Here is an 18,172-nt window from a genome sequence, read left to right on the forward strand (position 1 = left end):
TCCCTGCAGCAGACGACGAATGCAATGCCGTCTGCCACACGCCCGCCGGCGTCTCAATCGAGTGAATAAAGATGATATTCTAATTGGCATTTGTTCCAAATATGAGTTTATGGTTAAATTATATTAAAAAATATGGCTTATCGGAAGTCCGGGCGTCGATCGAGATGATCGTTTGCTAAAGGATTGCAATGCACCCATGAGAAAAGCACTTCAGGCGATCGGCAAGATGGTTTTCCTGTGCTTGTCCTCTGTGCTTTATTCTTTCAATTTTATATATGTCCCAAATTTTGTTTGCGGACTCGCGCTATGGGAGGGTGCTTCTACCTGGTGGTAACCATCGCGTGGAGAAAGATTCTTGCAGTTTCCTCAGATTTCCGCAAATCCCCAAAACGCGAAAGAACTGGATAAAAAAAACATAAGGTGAGTTTATTACAGATTGTACTCTCATCGCTGGTTCGATGGAGACCTTCACCGAAAGAGCACATCCCCTAAATTTAATGTATAAAAACGAATGTGAAATTCCGATAGACATGCAAATCTTTAATAACCTGACAACCTCAATAATAATAACAAACGACTTACCTCGACGGCGTACGATTTGTTTCTCATGCTGGCCTGCACTACGCCGGTAACGCACTTCAGGTCGTCGTCGTAACTGATCTGCATAATGTGGTTTGATTTTACATAATTTTCGCCCCTCTGAACTAAGCTGGGTTCTTCACAGAAAGAAACGCATATTGCGGAGGCCTCTGCGGCCATGCACTTGCTTGTGTTGCTCGAATGAAGACGCCGGCTGCAACAGAGGCCAGCAAATCTATCGTGTCGTCTGCTACCAAAGCAAAACGGAGTGGAATACTTCAGAAATGGCTTTCATCGTTGCAATACGACGCTGAGATGACAAGAACATCTTCATAATTAGATATCAAGAAGTTAGGTTGCTTACAAAAGAAATTATTTACTTACTTATAAGCGAAAATCCAGCCTCGTGTGGAGTCTCCATGTATTAGTCCATAGCAACGCCCCTAGCAACGGTTTGTTTGGACCCAGACGCCAAGTTGTGACGTCATCACTGACGGGGTCAATTCCGAATATAACACGAGGTGCGTTTTGGAGCACGTAATTTCGTAAAAATACTCGCGTTATATTCGTGCAAATACAGTATTGCTACTAAACTGCCGATTGAACTGATGTCAGATAAACAATTCGAGGAGGTCATGATTCTAAAGTCAAATAGAGCACATGAGTGAAAAAGATAATGTGTCTCATGTGAATGCGGTTTTCCCATTTTTCTCGCAGACGCCAATAAAACATATTGATCGAACTCGTTTTTTTTCTTCGAGTATTCTTCGTATAAAAAGCTTTACCATAAGTATTTACACTAACGTAGGTCGATCCTTTCAACTTTTGAAAATCTGAAGGCTTGCGCAGGCCAAAGTCTGGATAGGTGGGGATGCCTTCCGGAGTTGGAATGCCTTCCGGAGTTTCATTTCCAAGCGATGTGCTAACAGACGTTGGCGTCTGCTCCAAAAGCATCGGCAGTTGCTCCATAGAAAAGCTTTGCCTGCTACACAAAAGGTCAAATGCTGCCTCCATCACTGTAATGAATTCACAAAATGAAAATGGTTGTACAATCAATGAATATGAAAAAGAGTTCAAATAAGCTCAACTGTGTCGCACTCAGTTGCTAACCCAGCACACAGACATGCAATGAGACATCCCGACGGGCACTGCGTCCACGAAAGCCTTGGTGCAGGCCGCTCCATCTTGCACGGGCCTCTTTTGGCGCATCGACGTCAAGTTCGTAGCTGCACAAAGACACCTCGTGACTACTCAAAGCAGCCTTGGAGTCTGTCGTACTGCAGTCCAAGCCGCCAGTGAAGAGCTTGCCGAACTGGTCGAGCTCACTCTTGCCGTTTTGGGGACCCGCGACTTCCTGCGGACAAACGTGTCTACGGTCATCATAGATGTAGCGGCAGACCAGTGGAAAGGCAACTAGATGAAGCCGGCCGTCTCTCGTCCTAAGAACTGCGCTCTTCCTATTTTTTTGCCCTCACACGCCAACATTCTTAGATCTATCAGTTGAGAAGCTCCACAAAGAGTGATATTCGAGAATGGTTCGGCTGTTGCCTGCATGCAAGCATGGGCCGATGGCGTTCCGCCGCCAGCAAACCTGCTTCCGTGGGAGAGACCATTTTCGAACGACGCTCTTTTTGCCAACTTTACGGCTACTATAACATCCACAATAGAATCACTTCTCACCGCAGGCTATGTGCATTAAACGTTCTGCCCGTATAGTGGGTGGATAGTGTAGCCTGTGGCACCGAGCAGGCACAGAAGCAACAATGCCAGGCGTTCTGGAAGTTTGCCAACTGACTTTGATCTAGTAACGTTGCTTGCCCTGACCACCGTTGCTTCTCCACCTCGAAATCTAGTAGAACCGACACCCTACAGTAATGCATACCATACATATTTCTTCAAAGAAGGGTTATTCATTTCGCAACAAGGCCTTCCTATGCAACACGTTTGCGTGCGCTGAGCATGCACAAAGCGAATCGTTGCGGCTTACAGATCAAACAGCCATTGCAGACAGACAAACAGATGCTTTGCCAAGGTACGGTGCCGCTTCTTCGAACGGCGTGTCCGTCCATTCGGCCGGTGCTTCTAAAAGTGTTCTCGAAGTGGCAACGAACCATGTTGCAAAAGCTGGGCTTCTAAACTCCTCAAACACAAAGTTTGGGCCGAAGTGAACAGAGCGCGCCGATTGGCCTATCACGACGATGACTTTGCGCTTTTTTTGCCGACGTCCAGTCTGTGCGCTCCGCGAACGTTTAGCTCCAACTTTGTGTTTGACCAGTTTAGGGCCCTTGGAGCGTCACGCTCCCGGTCGCTGCGGCCCCGACGGTTGGGCGTAGAAATTCCGAGAAAGAAAGTGCAAGAGACTGCGAGTGTTGCTGTTGTGGCGGCCTTCTAACTCCCGGCTGCCAAGGCTACTGTGGAACGTCAAGTTCAAGAGTGATCGGCGGCAGAACAAGCGTCTCTTGCACCCAGCTCCGCCGCTGCACCACCTCTAGGACCACAGCAGGGGACAGCGAGACACTTCCACGACTTCATCCGGCGAAAACCGAGGGCCACGTTTGAGGACCCTTACACCTGTCAGAGTTGCGTTCCAAGCACCGTACCATCCTCTCCAAAAGCTAACCAAGGGAGCCCCTCACCCGAACCACAACGGTGCCACAACTTTGTCGCGATGACTGGCTGCTAGGACTGCTCCACCTTGTGGACTAGGTCTTCCCGAGGTTCACAGACGGCAGAGGCTGCGTGCCGAGGTGGCTGCATTGGGAGTATCGGATCCACGTGGACCCGACGTTGCTCGACTTCTCGCAACGATGCTGCACCCGGACCTAGAAAGGGCAAACGGATGGAGGCACGTTAACTACGCGGCGTACAAACTCACGGGCGAGAGACCCGACTTTCCATTACGAAGGTGGGACTAAATGTCGGTGCTCGCGCGGCAGATGAAGGCATCTTTGGGGCTGATGTGGTGCACGGTGAGGGACAGGGTTTCAAGCTCCTAGCTTCTGAAGCTGCTTCTATTCCGTTCCGTATCTGCACCAATATAAGGCAACCAGGAATATAACGCGAGGGCCAGTCTTGAAGCCCCTAAAAGGAAGTAAAAAGATTATTACTATCATAACGCGAATATAAAGTTACTGGATAGCAGAAGTGAAAAGAGCGCGAGAATCGGGAAAATATTGTGTACATTTGGACTGCACTCATCATCAGTTCTAGGGTCCTTCTTGCCATTGGCTTACTTCGGAAATATGCTCGCCCGGTACTTTCTTTTTCTTCCTCGAACTAGCGGTGCAAGCGGATGCACAAATGCCATAACACTCGTGAGCAGGAACTAAAAAATGAACAGGCAAAATAAGGGCTGCTAGAAGTGATACAGATCCTACGTGCTTATCCGTCTGCATAAACAAAAACCTTGGGTTTCATGATTCCATAAACATGGCCAGCGGTCTTGGCCTCATTGGGCTTCAACCGGCCAGTGTACCCTACTCCCGTGCGGCGCGTCGTGTTTTTGACGTTTTTGCGGCCGTGTGCATTGCAAGAAAGACAGAATGCTTTCAACATTCCCCCTATTCCTCCCTTTCTTTCTACCGACTCTAGCAAGACGTGGCCGAGCTCGATTCCGAATGTAACGCGTTTCGGAGCCCGTAATGTCGAACAAAAAAAATCACGTTACATTCGCGCAAATACGGTAGCCTCAGCCTATCGCATCGATGTAGCTTAAGGGAGCAAGTTCCTATGCTCGGTGTATTTTCTGCCAGGTGGCCAAGATCAGCTTCCTCAGTGCTCCAATTCATCTCCTTTGCACGAGAGCAAATGAGGCGCAAGATGAAGCCCTCGCAGCAGCGCGGGGCTGAAGCACCTTAGAAGATGCGCCAGCCTCGACGGCACGAAATAGTCGACGCCGAGTACAGCTATGAGCTGGACACGCTCGAGGTACTCTGCTGGACCAGCGTCTCCCCGGGAAGAAGCCCTAGAATAGGGACACAATATTACCCGTAGCCTTCACTGCGCTCCAAGTTGGCAAGAGATTTCCTGTATCTGTTCTCGTTGTCAGTTGAGAGGATCAAATTGTGCAGCCAACAGAGATCGTAAACTTCACCACCAGTATTGTAGCGCAGTTCCACGATTGCAACGCTCCCTTTCTGGAGGCCTCTTCCTCGGAAGCATCGTGAAGACCGAGCCCCAGTTCTCTCCTTCTGCGGAAGCCCGCCTGGTGAGCGGACGCCTGCTCGCCTCGTGCGCAGCCGGTTGGCGCCCATGTCACCAGGCCCGTTAAATTGTCTTTTGCCAATCACGGTGCCCCTCGCCGCATGAGCCCTCCACCGGGTTTCAACCAATGAGGAGACACGCTATAGAGCCGATCACGGATGGATGGACGCACACTGTCTCACGGTTTGGTGGCCATTTTAGGAGAGATGGCAAGAGGCTGCCATTAAGTAACACCCAGTGACACTTTATATAGTACCAAATTTACTCGAGTAAAGGCCCGTTCATACACTCGCAACCGAGTACAACCGAGACCTGTTCAAACCTCTTAAAATTTCTTAGGACGAGAGAACACACCGGCACGCTGGCGCCATCTATGCGGTGACTCTGGAGCTGCATTTCACAAGAGCGAAGGTTTTGAGAGATTTCCGAGGTCAAGTGTGTGTAATACTTATAAGAAAGGCTCGTTTATAACCTTGACAAAGGTTTTTCGAGCCAAGAAAGAAGGGATAATGAGAGATAAATAGAAACTATGCCGGACCAACAAGTTTCCACTGCTAGCCAATAGATGGCACCAGTGTGTCCTCTCGTTGTAAGAGATGTTAAAAGGTCCCAAGGCTACCCGGTTCTAAGAGGTCACAAGTGTGTGAGCGGGCCTTAATAGCCACACTGTCTATAGAAAAAAACCGAGCGTCTCCTTTTCTGCGGAGCACGCGTATTGCCAATCCCAGAGATCGACAGCGTGATGCCAGCAATTTACGGGACAGAGATAAGGTTTTCACACAGAGATACCTTCTGTGAAGATGGTATCTCTACGGATAATCGTGTTCTCGACCGAGTGAACGGCCATCATTTATCTGCCATGCGATGATTGGCTCTCTATGTGTTCTGCGGGAAAGTAGACACAAAAACATTGTTCATAAATAGTGCAACTATTACTCGAGCAAATATGGTATTTAAAAAGGGCAGATGTGGGTTTTAAAGTGGCAGAAACATTAGAACCAATAAATTTTTCTGAAAATCATTTTCCATTTTTCAATGTCAGGTCAAATTAGCAGTCTGCGGAAAATTATCACTACAGAACTGGTAAGCTTGAACCACTTCAACAAACCAAAACACTTTGGATATAGTATTCCTCTATCCGTGCCTAATACAGATCACGGAATTCCTTTGCCACCATTATTAGCGGAATGACCAATGCCGACACTAATGTATTAATGTATTTTTCAGTATTTGTAAACTTTCGAGGTGTGTAACGAGACTTCTAGTGTTAAAGCAATCTCCAATGACGCCAACCCATTAAACTGTCGGCCAAGCAGGCTGAAGACGTGAATGTTCAAACTCAGCCAGACCAGCATTCAGCCGTTCAGCTAGACTCTGTTGGGCACCAGACTCACCCCGCGTGGCTAAAACAAATCAACCAGGGACAAAAAAATAGTTAATGCGCCGGGTCCGATCGAGAAAATGAAACCCGGTGTTCCTTCTCGCATAAGCTGCAAGCTGCAGAAAGCTGAAACTCTGCGAGAAAGTGACATTAGCGGTATCAACAGAACGGGAAAGTTTCACAACATCACATTACGTCTCTCAAAAAATAAAATTGCTCTAAGCTGACATTCACCCGAGCCAATGTTACTAAACCACTCAGTTGGAAACTGCCAAAGAGCCTGCCCTGAAAAAGTAGCACCGACCCATACTCGAAAACCGAGCTAATGGCGATCCCAACGCCGCCATTTCTCCCGCAGCGGCCACTGGAGGAACTGCGCAAGACTGGAACTTTGGCTTGAATCGGCCATTTTGGCTCCGAAACAGACACGGTGGGATTCTGGGGAGCCGCCTCCGTCTCTCGAGCGAACGCGCCGCGAATCACCACCGAAGTTAGGATGCGCCTGGGTCAGGACACGCTACCTGAAATCACCGCTGAGACTCAGTTGTACAAAAGTAATACAAATTGTGCCGCAAAGCCTCGCAAACTAAAGATTTTAGAAAACATAACGCGCCCTTCATTTTGTACTAGACTCCAATAAAAGTTACTACAAAGAGTTTTGTCCGTTGGTTTTCAGGCAAAAACATGCTTTCTAAAAGCTCAAAGTGACCACAGTAAAGGCAAATGCTAAAGACTCGACATTGTGGGTGCCGGAAGCACTTATTTGAGGGAAGAACACTTGTCGGCAAGAAAGAGAATAACATCTTTCTTGCAGAGACGTTTTTTTGCACCAGGCTCGTCTACACAGCCAGCTGAAATGGCCCCTAACCCGAAACAGCAGTAGCATGAACCTTGCACCTTGTACGGATCAATCAATTCTTGTCTTCTAGTGCCCAAGAACAGCTGTCCACCCCAGTTTCTCACTCTGTCAATGAATTCAGAGCCATAGAAAGACGAAAAGAAGAAACCCCGTTGAAGCATTGTTAGCAAACCAAGAAAGAAAAGGTTTTTGCTGTTGTTGACACGACCAAGAAATGTCTTTTTTACGAGAGCATTTTCTCGTTGGCTGTCATTTCGCTCGTTGCCCTTTTAACCGAGCCACAATCACCCGACTTTCGCCAAAACTTGGGTGGGCGCTTCTTGGGCACTCTACGAAATTAAAGAGAAACGAAAACGCCCACAGCAGCGTTTCCAACGCCAAAATTCCGCACCGTCATCACCGAAAACGTTGCCCCCAAGAGATCCGAGAGACTCACCGGAACCAGGAAGCCAGACTGGCACGACGCCCGGCTGTGGGGACTCGGCCGCCAGGAGGGACTGCAGCGCCGCGACCGGCAGAGTCGTCACCACGGGCTGCGTGGCAATGCCCCGCTCCACCTTGCGGAAGTAGACGACCTTCACCCGCGGCTGTGCTCTGTCCGAGACGGGGGGGACGACCCCCTGTGGTGGCCGGGCCAGGACGGGATGCGGGCCAGTGGGATGCACGGGGACTGCATCTGGCTGGGACTGCTTCGGAGCTGCCCCACCCAGGCCTAGGAAGAATGGGTGGATGGCACGCTCATCACGCTACCTACGAAGTGTATCAGGGTGCTATAGGGCAATAAGAAATCAATGCAGTCAAACGCCTTTACAACAAACGCCTCTACTACGAAAATGCCCGTTTAGAGAAGTAAAATAAAGTCCCGGCCAATCTCCCATGTGTTCCAATGTGGTTCCCGGAATACAGTTGAACCTCGATGTAACGAAGTCGGTAAAATTCGCAATTTACTTCGTTACATTGAAATTTCGCTAAATCGAAATTTGGCTTTAGCATGCGAAAAAAACAAATTCCGAAACATTTTACGGGTATGAAAACTCACCGAAAATGACATTTATTTAGGGGCAAAGTAGTCCGCGAGTTTTGCTTGCGCCTTGTCCGACAGTAGCAGCGGCGTCGGCGGCGTCATACGGCGTTCGAGCGCCCAGATCGCTTGCACGGCATCTTGCTGCCCACGCGACGCCGTGTACCTCCTCAGTACGTCCATTGCGTCGAGCACTTCCCGAGTGCTCGGTGATCTCGGCAGTTTCTTCAGGATGGCGTCCAAAACGTTTGCTTTCTCATCCATAGAAAGAACTTTACGTTTCCTTATGGCAGCAAGCACGTAAGTGAACCGCCCGGTTAAAAAATAAAGCTGATTAGTTTAGGCGGTGCCAATGTTTCCAACCTACACAGCACTGAGTCTTGACCGCACAGTTTACTTGCCCCCTTGCGCCCACAGTGTGCTTGCGCCTTTGCCTTTGCTTTACATCACGCTCGCAAGACGATAATCGGTCTTTTCGGTCTTCTCCTAGATGGCACTGCCCGCGCGGTCGCGCCATCACGTCGCTCCCCCGCCGAAGTTGGCTCCCGCGCTGCCCGCGGTACAGTGGACTATGATGATCAGTGAATGTCAGTGGTGATGCTGTTATGCCGTGTTAACTTTTTGCTCGGCATTTTCTGGCCAGCCTCGCGGAATCCGCTTTGCCGCATGCCTCGCCGGCGCTACCGGCGCCGAGCCTAGGAACGTTGGAAGGCCTGTCCCCGTGAAGTAACCTATCAAGCGCTCGCGTTTGCGCATAATTTTTTTTTTTAACCACAATTTTTTTGGGAAGTTGTTTTTTAGAGTTGATTTATTTATTGCCTTCTATGGCAATGGCGCTTCGTTATATTGAAATAGCAGCAAAATAGACTTCGTTATATAGGGACTAAAAATACATGGGGTCTATGGGCAAGAAATTATGAAAAATAAAATACTTCGTTAAATCGAGGATTTCGTTACATTGAAGTTCGTTACATCGAGGTTCGACTGTACTGGAACAAAGTCCTATATAACAAATATTTCCATTTAACGAAGCAATTTCACAACCCCACGAAGCAAAAAATACTGATACAAAGAAATTTCTCCGTGAAAAGTAATCAATTCTACGTAAATTGTCAAAGTACGTAAAAGTGTAGCTAGACGAGAGAAATAATGCGGCAACAGCTGAAACCACTGCCCCTGCAACGCGCATTCTCGGTTTATTAGTCTATAACCTCGCCTCTAGATGGCACTACGTGACTATGTCCCTGCATACAGGCTTTTTATGCAGCAACATAGTCAGGTAGCGCCATCTAGACACGAGGTTGCACACTAACAAATTATTCAGACTCAAGACCGAGAACGTGCGGTGCTGCGGCAGAAGTGGCACGACGAAGGCGGTGCCGCCGCCTTCATTTTGCGTGGCCACATACTTTTAGAGCGCAGCTCTTAGGGGCCCGTTCCCGGCTTGAGCGGCGTCGGCGTCCCCAAGGTCACCCCAAGGTCACGTGACCCCTCAAGGTCATCCCAGGGTCACGTGACCCCCCCCCCCCCCCCCCCGAGGTCACGTGACCCCCCTCCTTGAAGTCACGTGACCTCCCCGATGACGTCACCGGCATCCGCATCGTCATCATCACTGATGACGTCACCGGCATCCTCATCGTCGTCATCACGGATGACGTCATCAGTGACGTCACTGATGACGTCATCGGAATCCACATCATCATCGTCACTGATGACGTCATCAGTGACGTCACTGATGGCATCATTGGCATCGTCACTTGACCCCCCAAGGTCACGTGACCCCCCCCCAGTACCCTTCCCTCCTCCCCCTCAAAAGCTGCGCTCTAATTCGGTGTTACAGGGAGTTGTAAACGGCTTCCACTTTTGTTTTTCTTGCTCACACCGTCGGATACGCGCCACTCTGCTCCATGATGATTTTCTTTTTAACGCGCCATCCGCACAGTGCACACTCGTTTTTTATTTTGCAGGTACGTCGATGCATTTGACGGGAGTATATAAAAAGAAATATTTTTATCGAAAATCAACTTTTCTTATGCAGTCTCGGCATTTGTTTGTCCGACGCGCCGAGCTTCGTCAGATTTCAGAGGATCCCAATTTCCCTCAAAGTCCCAAACTGTTCCGCCTTGGAGCGACGATACGCGGTCGAGGAAGCGATCTGCGACTGTAGCCCCGAGGCCAAAATCTAAACGAAATCAGTAGAGCCGCAGAGGAAGAAACGCGCCCCCCTTTTCGTTCCGGACAGACGTGTAAAAGCTTCGGTCAGAGCAGCACAGCCATTTTGAGAGCCTCCTCCAAAGGACACTCGGAGGCGCTTGCCACCGCCCAATTTAGGAAAGGCCACACTTGCACAGTCGGTGAATGCCTTTGCCGCGTTATGGGTGGTCGACGTTGGTGGTTTAGCGATTGTTAGGATTCATATTTTGGTAAGTCAGTTGAGTTTGCTGGGTGGAAGTTTGGACAGCGGGAGATTAGTCTGCAGCAAGGAGTGCCTGCTGTCTCGGCTCTAGACGACAAACTTTCCCAGTCTCGGTACCGGTGGTACGACTGCTAGCATGGCGTCTTGAAAATGCGTCCAGCAGTGGTGCGTACACAAACCCGTGCCAATACAATTTTCGTTTAGAGAAAGAAAAAGAGGCGATGGTCGAGCTCAAGGTGCCCGGAATTTGCAGCGCGAGCTTTCGCCTCGCGTGTTCAGCGCTGCGACGTGACAGCAGATTCTGCCACCGTTTCCCCTTTTGATAAGTGAAGTGGCGACGTACAAAACCTCGTTTCTGATGTCGCTCCGACTATATTTGGCGCTATACAATTTCCTAACACACCTCGAATGTCGCACAGATACGTCAATATGCGAAAATCAGAAATCTGCTTTGCACATTTTTTTGTGCTCAACTACTATAACCCAGTTAGCTTCACTACAAAAAATTTTGCCAGTCCCGAGGGCTTTATGAAGGTTTTTGACTGCGTGAAAAAGCCAACGAACAAAATGCAATTCATCTTTCCACGAAAGTGTCTTCAGGTGGTGCATTTTTCATACTCAAACTGGGCAAGGGTAGGTTTTGGGGGGAAAAAGTGCGAGAAAAGAAGTCATTTCCCGTGTGTGAGAGGAAAGCAAGACGCAAAGCATCCTATTGATGCTGCCACTTGCATAGAGTACCACACATGCTCTAATCCGTTTTCGTGTCTCCAAGAAGAAGCTTTCGAGTCTCGATGCCGTGCAGTGCCAGGCGTGCCTAGTGGCCTCAGCCGGATGCTGGGAAAGTGGCGCCATTGCTTTCCCCGCCTGGACACAAGTGGACACACAGAAACGACCGAAACCACGCAAGGCCATTGGCTGACAGGTTTCTGTTGACACGACGATTTCCATTTTGGTCCTTCCAAGTTTTTGATGCACCGAAAGTTTCGTTTTAAATAATTCGCACCAAGATTGCTAGGGAGCATCGTCCCATTGAAAGCATTCCTAGCCAGTGTAAGCGTCTTTGGCGCCGTGCATGCAATCAACCATCGTGCTTATCTCCACCCATTTCTGACAGGGATGTCCTTCTCGCATATTTCGAGACAAAAAATTATTTTTCGATGCCACCAAGCGTTGACGCCACACGTAGATGTGCCCTAGGTTCGCGAGTGCCTGCGTAACGTGATCTCGGTGTACGAGAAGTGCCTTCGTAAGGCAACCCCTAGCCGGGAATTCGGATCGGCTTGCCAAGGTCAAAGAGGTCGAAAAAACCTGCTCACCGCCCCGAACCAAAATGGCGACCGTACGCACAATGCCACTGTCCCGGGATTTGGCGACTCTGCTAGAAACCAGACGTTCACAACGGTGACGTGTCGCGCAAAAAGCTAGTGGCGATTTTTGTCGAACGTTTTTTTAACCCACTTTCACGGCTCGGTTTTAGAGACCCGGGCACCGTGGAAGATCACGTTCGCCTAAAAAGAAGCTGGCAAGCAAACCAGCCGCAACAACCTTCTGGAAGTCGTCGAGGGTTGCCGAAAGGATGAGAAAGACGGGACCCCAGCAGCCAGTGCTCGATGCCTTCCGAGGCACCATCGAAGGCGGGAATCTCGTACCGGAGGCGGAACGACAGGAAACTCATCGCCGACATTCCCATTCAACGAGCGACCGTAGAAACGGAAGTTTTACGCCTCGAAAGCAATCGAATTACGAGGTCAACTGTAGTCTTTCCCGCGATCCAAGAAAGCACAAAATGGAGTACACGAGAGATTCCTTCGCCGCACTGGGTGTAAAGGCTGATTCTCACGGCCATGAAAGAAACCTAAATTCGGAAAAATAAAACGAAGCGCAGCTACGTACCAGTCTCCGCGGGAAGCCCCTGATCGTCGCCTTCCGTCGGATCTTGAGGCTCTGCGCACAAAGGTGGTTCCAACATTCAGAATGGCACCTGGCCGTGAAATGACACCGAGACAACAGACCAATCTTGACGGCCACTGCTGCGTTGCCACGTTGCTGGGCCTCTTGGGAAACCTGCGGCTCTGCAAAGGACGAGGTGGAATTCAACCTGTTGCTGGCGATTGAATGTCAAAATTTCCAGTTTAATGAAGTACAGACCTGGATTTGTGTGGAACGTAACCTTTGTCACGTCCATGCGACCTGGTGGTTCACCTGGCGGGGAAAACAATACGACACAAGACGTCGCATTCTGACTAAATGTTCCCATTGCAGAAAGAAATGTCATTGAGAAGATACCTTCCGTCAGGGCTGGGACTGGGTTCCCAGGTTCCCGAACTTCCTCGGAATATTCTGGCTCTGGGAGTGAACAAGAAACCGAGATAAATTTGAATAAAGCTAATGCTTTGAAAGGCCCACAGTAAAGAAAACAAAAAACAAGAGAACAAATACCAATCTTAGGACAGACCTGATTTGACAGACAGAAGATGGCAGCTCGGCTCTTCGTCCTGTTCGACATATTCGGGTGGCTCTGCAAATGCAGGGACGGCAGAGCAACAGATTAGCTTATGCTAAAACACCGTGGAAACAATACCATTACGAGATCCTAAAAGGAGGCTAGCTTGAGATGCCAGGAGACGTGTCACTTCTGCCAAGATACGAAGGAAGAAGGCACATGCCTAAGCTTAACAGCCACGACACATACGGCCTGGATCCGATTTAGTAACAAGAATTTCAAGAACGGTCCCAAGGAATGCTTTAGGTTATGCCGAAATGTAAAGAGATGACCTATTCCGGAAGTGCCCCCTGGCGCTGTGGGTACAGCGTCGGCTTCAGGAGCTGGGGGTCGGCGGTTTAAATCGCATTCTGGACCATACTTTTTTTTTTCTTTTTTTATAGATTTTTTATTTAGGTCGCAGACGCTACATTTACGTGTAGGGACAGGGATAGGGCCGTGAGGCGTGGGTTAATGTGCTTGTAAATTACGGGTTATTATTTCTCACGGTTCCCCCCCCATACGACACAGGACGGGCCCCCTCACTCTTGCCGGCCGCACTACGGTGAATAGCTAATAGTCGGGTGGGCCAAGTGGGTTCACATTTTTGTCACGAGCAGCCGCAGACTGTCGCCCGGCGTAAGCACAGCGCGGCGGATGGGTCAAGGCGCGCCCCCGTCATTCCCTAAAACGGGGCCCCCTCACCCTTGCCGGCCGCACTAGAGTGACGGGCCTCCTCACCCTAGTGACTGCCTTTTCCTTAATCAGATAGAAGTGAAGCATATACATTGCACTAATCTCTACAAAGGAAGACAGCTCTACAGGGCCTAGCAATTTCATAGGCAGATTAGAAATTGGGTATTCTACTACCCTGATTCGGCCAAGTTTAAAAAAATATCTTTCGTGCCAGAACTTTATACGATGTGGCTTTGTACGAGCGCATTTCTAAATATGAGACTCACAGTTTTCCATCTCTTTGTAAATTATTCTGCCTCCTCAAGTTATAATGTTATTGGATTGCAACAATGACCCGGTTAAAAGAAGAGCTAGAGGACTGCAAACATCTCGGAAGAGCTGTACCAGAGCACTTTGTTTGTGGTCCTTCTGTTTCACCTTAAAAACTTCAAAAGTTTGCAGTCCTTTTCATCTTCCGTTTTAACTTAAAAGAAGCTACAACACCCTGCATGAAAACTGGTCATCTGGCAACGCACCCGTCTTGATAGTCACAGCTGCCATCGCGCCATTGCCACTGGAACCATCCACCCCTGGAAGAGAAGATGGCAAGAGGCGACAATTAATAAAAAGTTACGCACTGGAGGTTATGCTGCCATTAAAGGAGTACTCCTGCCATTCTTTGAGCTACCCCAACTAACTCTATATTCCCATTCAGATGCCTTTACCCTTCCTAGTACGCATTTAGTATCGTGAAATTCGGAATAGTTATTGAGAAATCAGCAAGTGGAAATGATGCCCATTAGGGATGCCGCAAACTTTTTTCTAATCGAAGTTTCGATGATCGAATCAAGCGGTTCGAAGGGTTCAAAAGATTTAGAATTTTCGAACTAAATACCGTATTTACTCGCAGAATGAACGCACTTTGTTTCCGAAAAATCGATGCAAAGTTGGGGGGGGAGGGTTCATTACGCGAAGTAAAATTTTTGCGTCCGTATTTATTCGCATAATGAACGATCTTTTATTCTGAAACATCGAAGTAACTTCTTATCTCTTTGCGCGCGGTGCCCGACCCGGTAACCAAACTAAGCTGTGCAAAAAAAAACAACAAAAGAAAAAAACTCTCTTTTCTTTTTCTCTTAGTTCCTTTTTTTTTCCGCCTTTGGCAAGCCGTTTCGTTTGCTTAGAGGGCTTCTTCGCTCCTCTTTTTTTGCCCCCTTGCGCGCGGCGCGCGACCCCCTGTAACCAAACTGCGCTGTGAGAAAAAAAAACAAAAAAAACTCCCTTTTGTTTTCTTTTAGTTCCGCGCTTTTTTTTTTTTTCTTTTTGCCGCCTTTCGCAAGCTGTTTCGTTTGCTTAGAGCGCTTCTCCGCTTCTCTTTGTTACCTCCTTGCGTGCAGCGGCGGCGCGCGAACCCAAAGTCCAGATTCCACTGTGCAAAAAGAAAAAAAAAAAAAGCTCCTCTCTATGTTTTCTTTCTTGCTTCCGTTGGATCTTTGCGATTTTTTTAACGCCTTTTGCGAGGCGTTTTGTCTGCCCACGCTGCCCATGCATTCGCGATCTCGCTGCACCAGGATAGAAAAAGTCGTTAATTTCGCGCGCGTGGGGGGAGGAGGTCAAAATTTTGATGTCCGAGTTGGGAGTGCGTTTATTACGCGAGTGAAAAAAAAAGTCAAAATTTTGAGAGCCGACTTGGGGGGAGCGTTCATTACGCGAGTGCGTTCATTGTGCGAGTAAATACAGTATAGAGAAATTCGACGGAAGTCGAATTTTGGAACTTATTAAACTAGGAAGTTCAACGCTTTTCGAATTTTCGAACTTATTACACTGCAAAATTCGATGCTTGTCGAACTTTCGAAGTTGATAAGACTTTCAATAATTTTCGAACTTTTGAACTTCTTGCACTACAAAGTTCGAAGCTTTTCGAACTTTCGAACTTCCTACGCTAAGAAATTCCATCATTTTCGAACTTATTAATCTAAAAAATTCGAAAATTGTCAAACTTTCGATTCCTGAAAAGTCAAAAGTTCGACGAACTTTGAAAGACCGGCGGGCGGTTTCATTTGGATTCAAGCAGTGAGGTACATTCGTAATTTTTTCTTTTGCAATTTTACATGGGGTTTGCGGCATCCCTAATGCCCAAACCAACATTCGAATATACCCCCGCTTTTCAATGCCCAGACGTCAAAGGAAGGCAGGCTTGCAGGTCGACCGGGCAGTCTAAAAAAGGACTTTGCCGAGCACTTGTTACGTGCTGCTGCGTGGGTGCACGAACAAGCTTCCAAAGCATTCATTTGAGAAACTGCTTGTAATCAGGTGGCGACAGTCTACAGCCCCGAGAGTAAACCCCTGCCTTCCGCCGACGTCACTTTTTCATTGTTGCCAATACGAGGACCAAACTGTAAACTCAAAAACTTGGCGGAAAAAAACAACAACAATTATCCCAATATTTGGGTTAACTATTTCAGCTATGTTTGTTGGTCTCTTCAGCATATTTTCGGAAAAATCGGGGAGTATGAAGGAAACGCCGGAGAACCCCTGCAACCCCACACAAGAGCTTTGCCACCATTAATAACGAAATGATCACACTGTTTCAATGTGCGTTTTCAGATAACATGGAACAACCATGTCCGGAGACCATTTTTAATTATCGGGAAAAAAAATATTTTGCTGGCACCACGCCCAAAAAAATTAAACAAATCCTTGCTTAGAAAAAAAAAAACTTGTCTTTGCGAAAAAAATTTGTAAGTACCCTCTGAGTCACGTGCGCACTTTCCGCATCGCACGATGTTGGCATTTCAGGCGGCTTCTCCAAAAAAAACTGTTCTGGCTACGGGTCTAGAAATATTTACCGAGAAGTTATGTGTAGGAAGAATTCACAAAAAGTATTAACCACCGAATATTAGGGTCATTATTTTGAGGAACAAAATCGCAAATACGGCACATTGAGCAATAACGCTCTGGAGTAAAGATTTGCTTTTTCCATACCTAAAATAGCTAACGTCTTCAAACTTTGCCAGAGTGTTGCCCTGTACATAGTTCATCTTTGCATGAAATACTGTTGTCCTGGTTAACGAGGTAAATTTACAACAATTGCTCACACAGGGGCAGTCAACTAAGTATACATTATTCTTAAAATCATCTAAAAAAAAGGACATCTTCAATATTCTTTAAACTCTCCGAAATGAATGTTCACAATATGTAGTGCAATGTGCTGCCACTCCAGGAGGTAGGGCGAGGGTAAGACGAGCTGTGGAGGAGGGAGCAGCCGGAACGCTGGACAAAAGAGGGGCAAACCTCCTTCTCCCTTCAGCATTCCGTCCGCTTCCTTTCCCTCAGCCTACCTTCTGGAGTTGCCAGGGACTATGACAGATTCTGCAAAAACATAATGCAATATTTGTTTTTGCCTTTCAAGTTATAAAGCGAGAAATATGGCCAAATTGATGCTGACACGGTTGTCATAAATGAGGCGTGCAAATACCCATTCTTTATAATTTCATCATTATTAAAAAGCGTAAGAATGCTACGTGGTGGTCAAGAAAAGACAAATTGACAGCACAAAGGTGGACGGTAGTCTTGAAGGGAGAATTCCGAATACATTTTCTTACTACCAACCCAAACGTGCCCACGGGCCGGAGCGAACGAGGTGCGCCACCCCGTAACATGCTTCGTGGTGCCTGTTTGAACAGCCGGCGTATAGCGTCTCCGCCTATGCGACGTAAAGGAAGCAACCGACTTTGCAAACAGACCAGCCCACAACCTTGGCGGTAACATGATATAGGACACGGCAGAACCAGCGCCGCCTGTGAGCGCCAATAGATCAGCCGCCGTGGAAGGCCACACAACGCCAACAGAACAAAAATACTGCAAAAAAAAAGAATTCCGGTTGACTGAGATTGTTTGCAATGGGCATGTCCGGTCGACATTTTTTTATTTTTACCGAACAATATAATTTTTTGCTTGCGCAACCGCAAAAAAATATTCAAACAAATTTTGCAGAAAATAAAATTTCTCTCGAGGAAAAAAGTCACAAAGTTCCTGTCGGTATACGAGCACGTTTTTGCGACTTGCCTGAAACCGCTCTTTTGGATATTTATTAAAGAAAAACTCCTGTCGTCTTAGGAGTAATATTTTTTGTGCAGAGACTGAACATAAAATAAAAGGAGGTACTAAACACGTATCATCGATTACTAAGCAATTCAGAGCTTTATGGATCCAGATTTTAAAACATCGGAAATTAAAATTTTTTTTTCATGTTTTGGACGCGTTTGTTTAATATTCGCATAAATTGTCATTGAGGTTGAAAATGACTACGTTCCTAAAAAAATACACTGAGATGTAGAAAGGCTACTGATTTTGCAATAATTGGAAAATCGGTTTAAAATGAAGGCCATCTTAATTTTTCTTTTACCTTTCACAGATCGAGGCTCATATAATCTGTCCCATCCATAGAGTTATTATAATGTACGCTAGAGGTTCAACTGGTGCTAGTGTCTATGCGACTTCCGGGAGGAAAATTGAAGCAGACAGCAACCAGTCTACTTTTGCGGTGCTCCTGT

General features: G+C 47.6%; 1 protein-coding gene across 19 annotated transcripts in view; it reads right to left on the reverse strand.

Moving 5' to 3' along the window:
- Nucleotides 1–410: 410 nt before the first annotated feature.
- Nucleotides 411–18,172, reverse strand: part of LOC8051231 (caldesmon) — a 63,940-nt gene continuing 46,178 nt past the window's right edge. For 9 of the 19 annotated variants that reach the window (XM_040502279.2, XM_040502285.2, XM_040502284.2 and 6 more), the window contains 8 exons: nucleotides 14,153–14,206; nucleotides 12,915–12,977; nucleotides 12,608–12,805; nucleotides 12,472–12,531; nucleotides 12,353–12,403; nucleotides 7,459–7,734; nucleotides 3,216–3,401; nucleotides 411–1,933 (listed from right to left, as the gene is read on the reverse strand). In XM_040502279.2, coding sequence (XP_040358213.1) covers nucleotides 3,259–3,401; nucleotides 7,459–7,734; nucleotides 12,353–12,403; nucleotides 12,472–12,531; nucleotides 12,608–12,805; nucleotides 12,915–12,977; nucleotides 14,153–14,206 — 845 coding nt within the window. In that variant the 3' untranslated portion in view covers nucleotides 411–1,933; nucleotides 3,216–3,258. The remainder of the gene's footprint in view (nucleotides 1,934–3,215; nucleotides 3,402–7,458; nucleotides 7,735–12,352; nucleotides 12,404–12,471; nucleotides 12,532–12,607; nucleotides 12,806–12,914; nucleotides 12,978–14,152; nucleotides 14,207–18,172) is intronic. The other 10 variants (XM_040502286.2, XM_040502287.2, XM_040214065.3 and 7 more) reach the window with 4 other exon arrangements.

This window comes from Ixodes scapularis, unplaced genomic scaffold (genome assembly GCF_016920785.2).
Source record: "Ixodes scapularis isolate PalLabHiFi unplaced genomic scaffold, ASM1692078v2 PGA_scaffold11__112_contigs__length_91849675, whole genome shotgun sequence".
NCBI lineage: Eukaryota > Metazoa > Arthropoda > Arachnida > Ixodida > Ixodidae > Ixodes > Ixodes scapularis.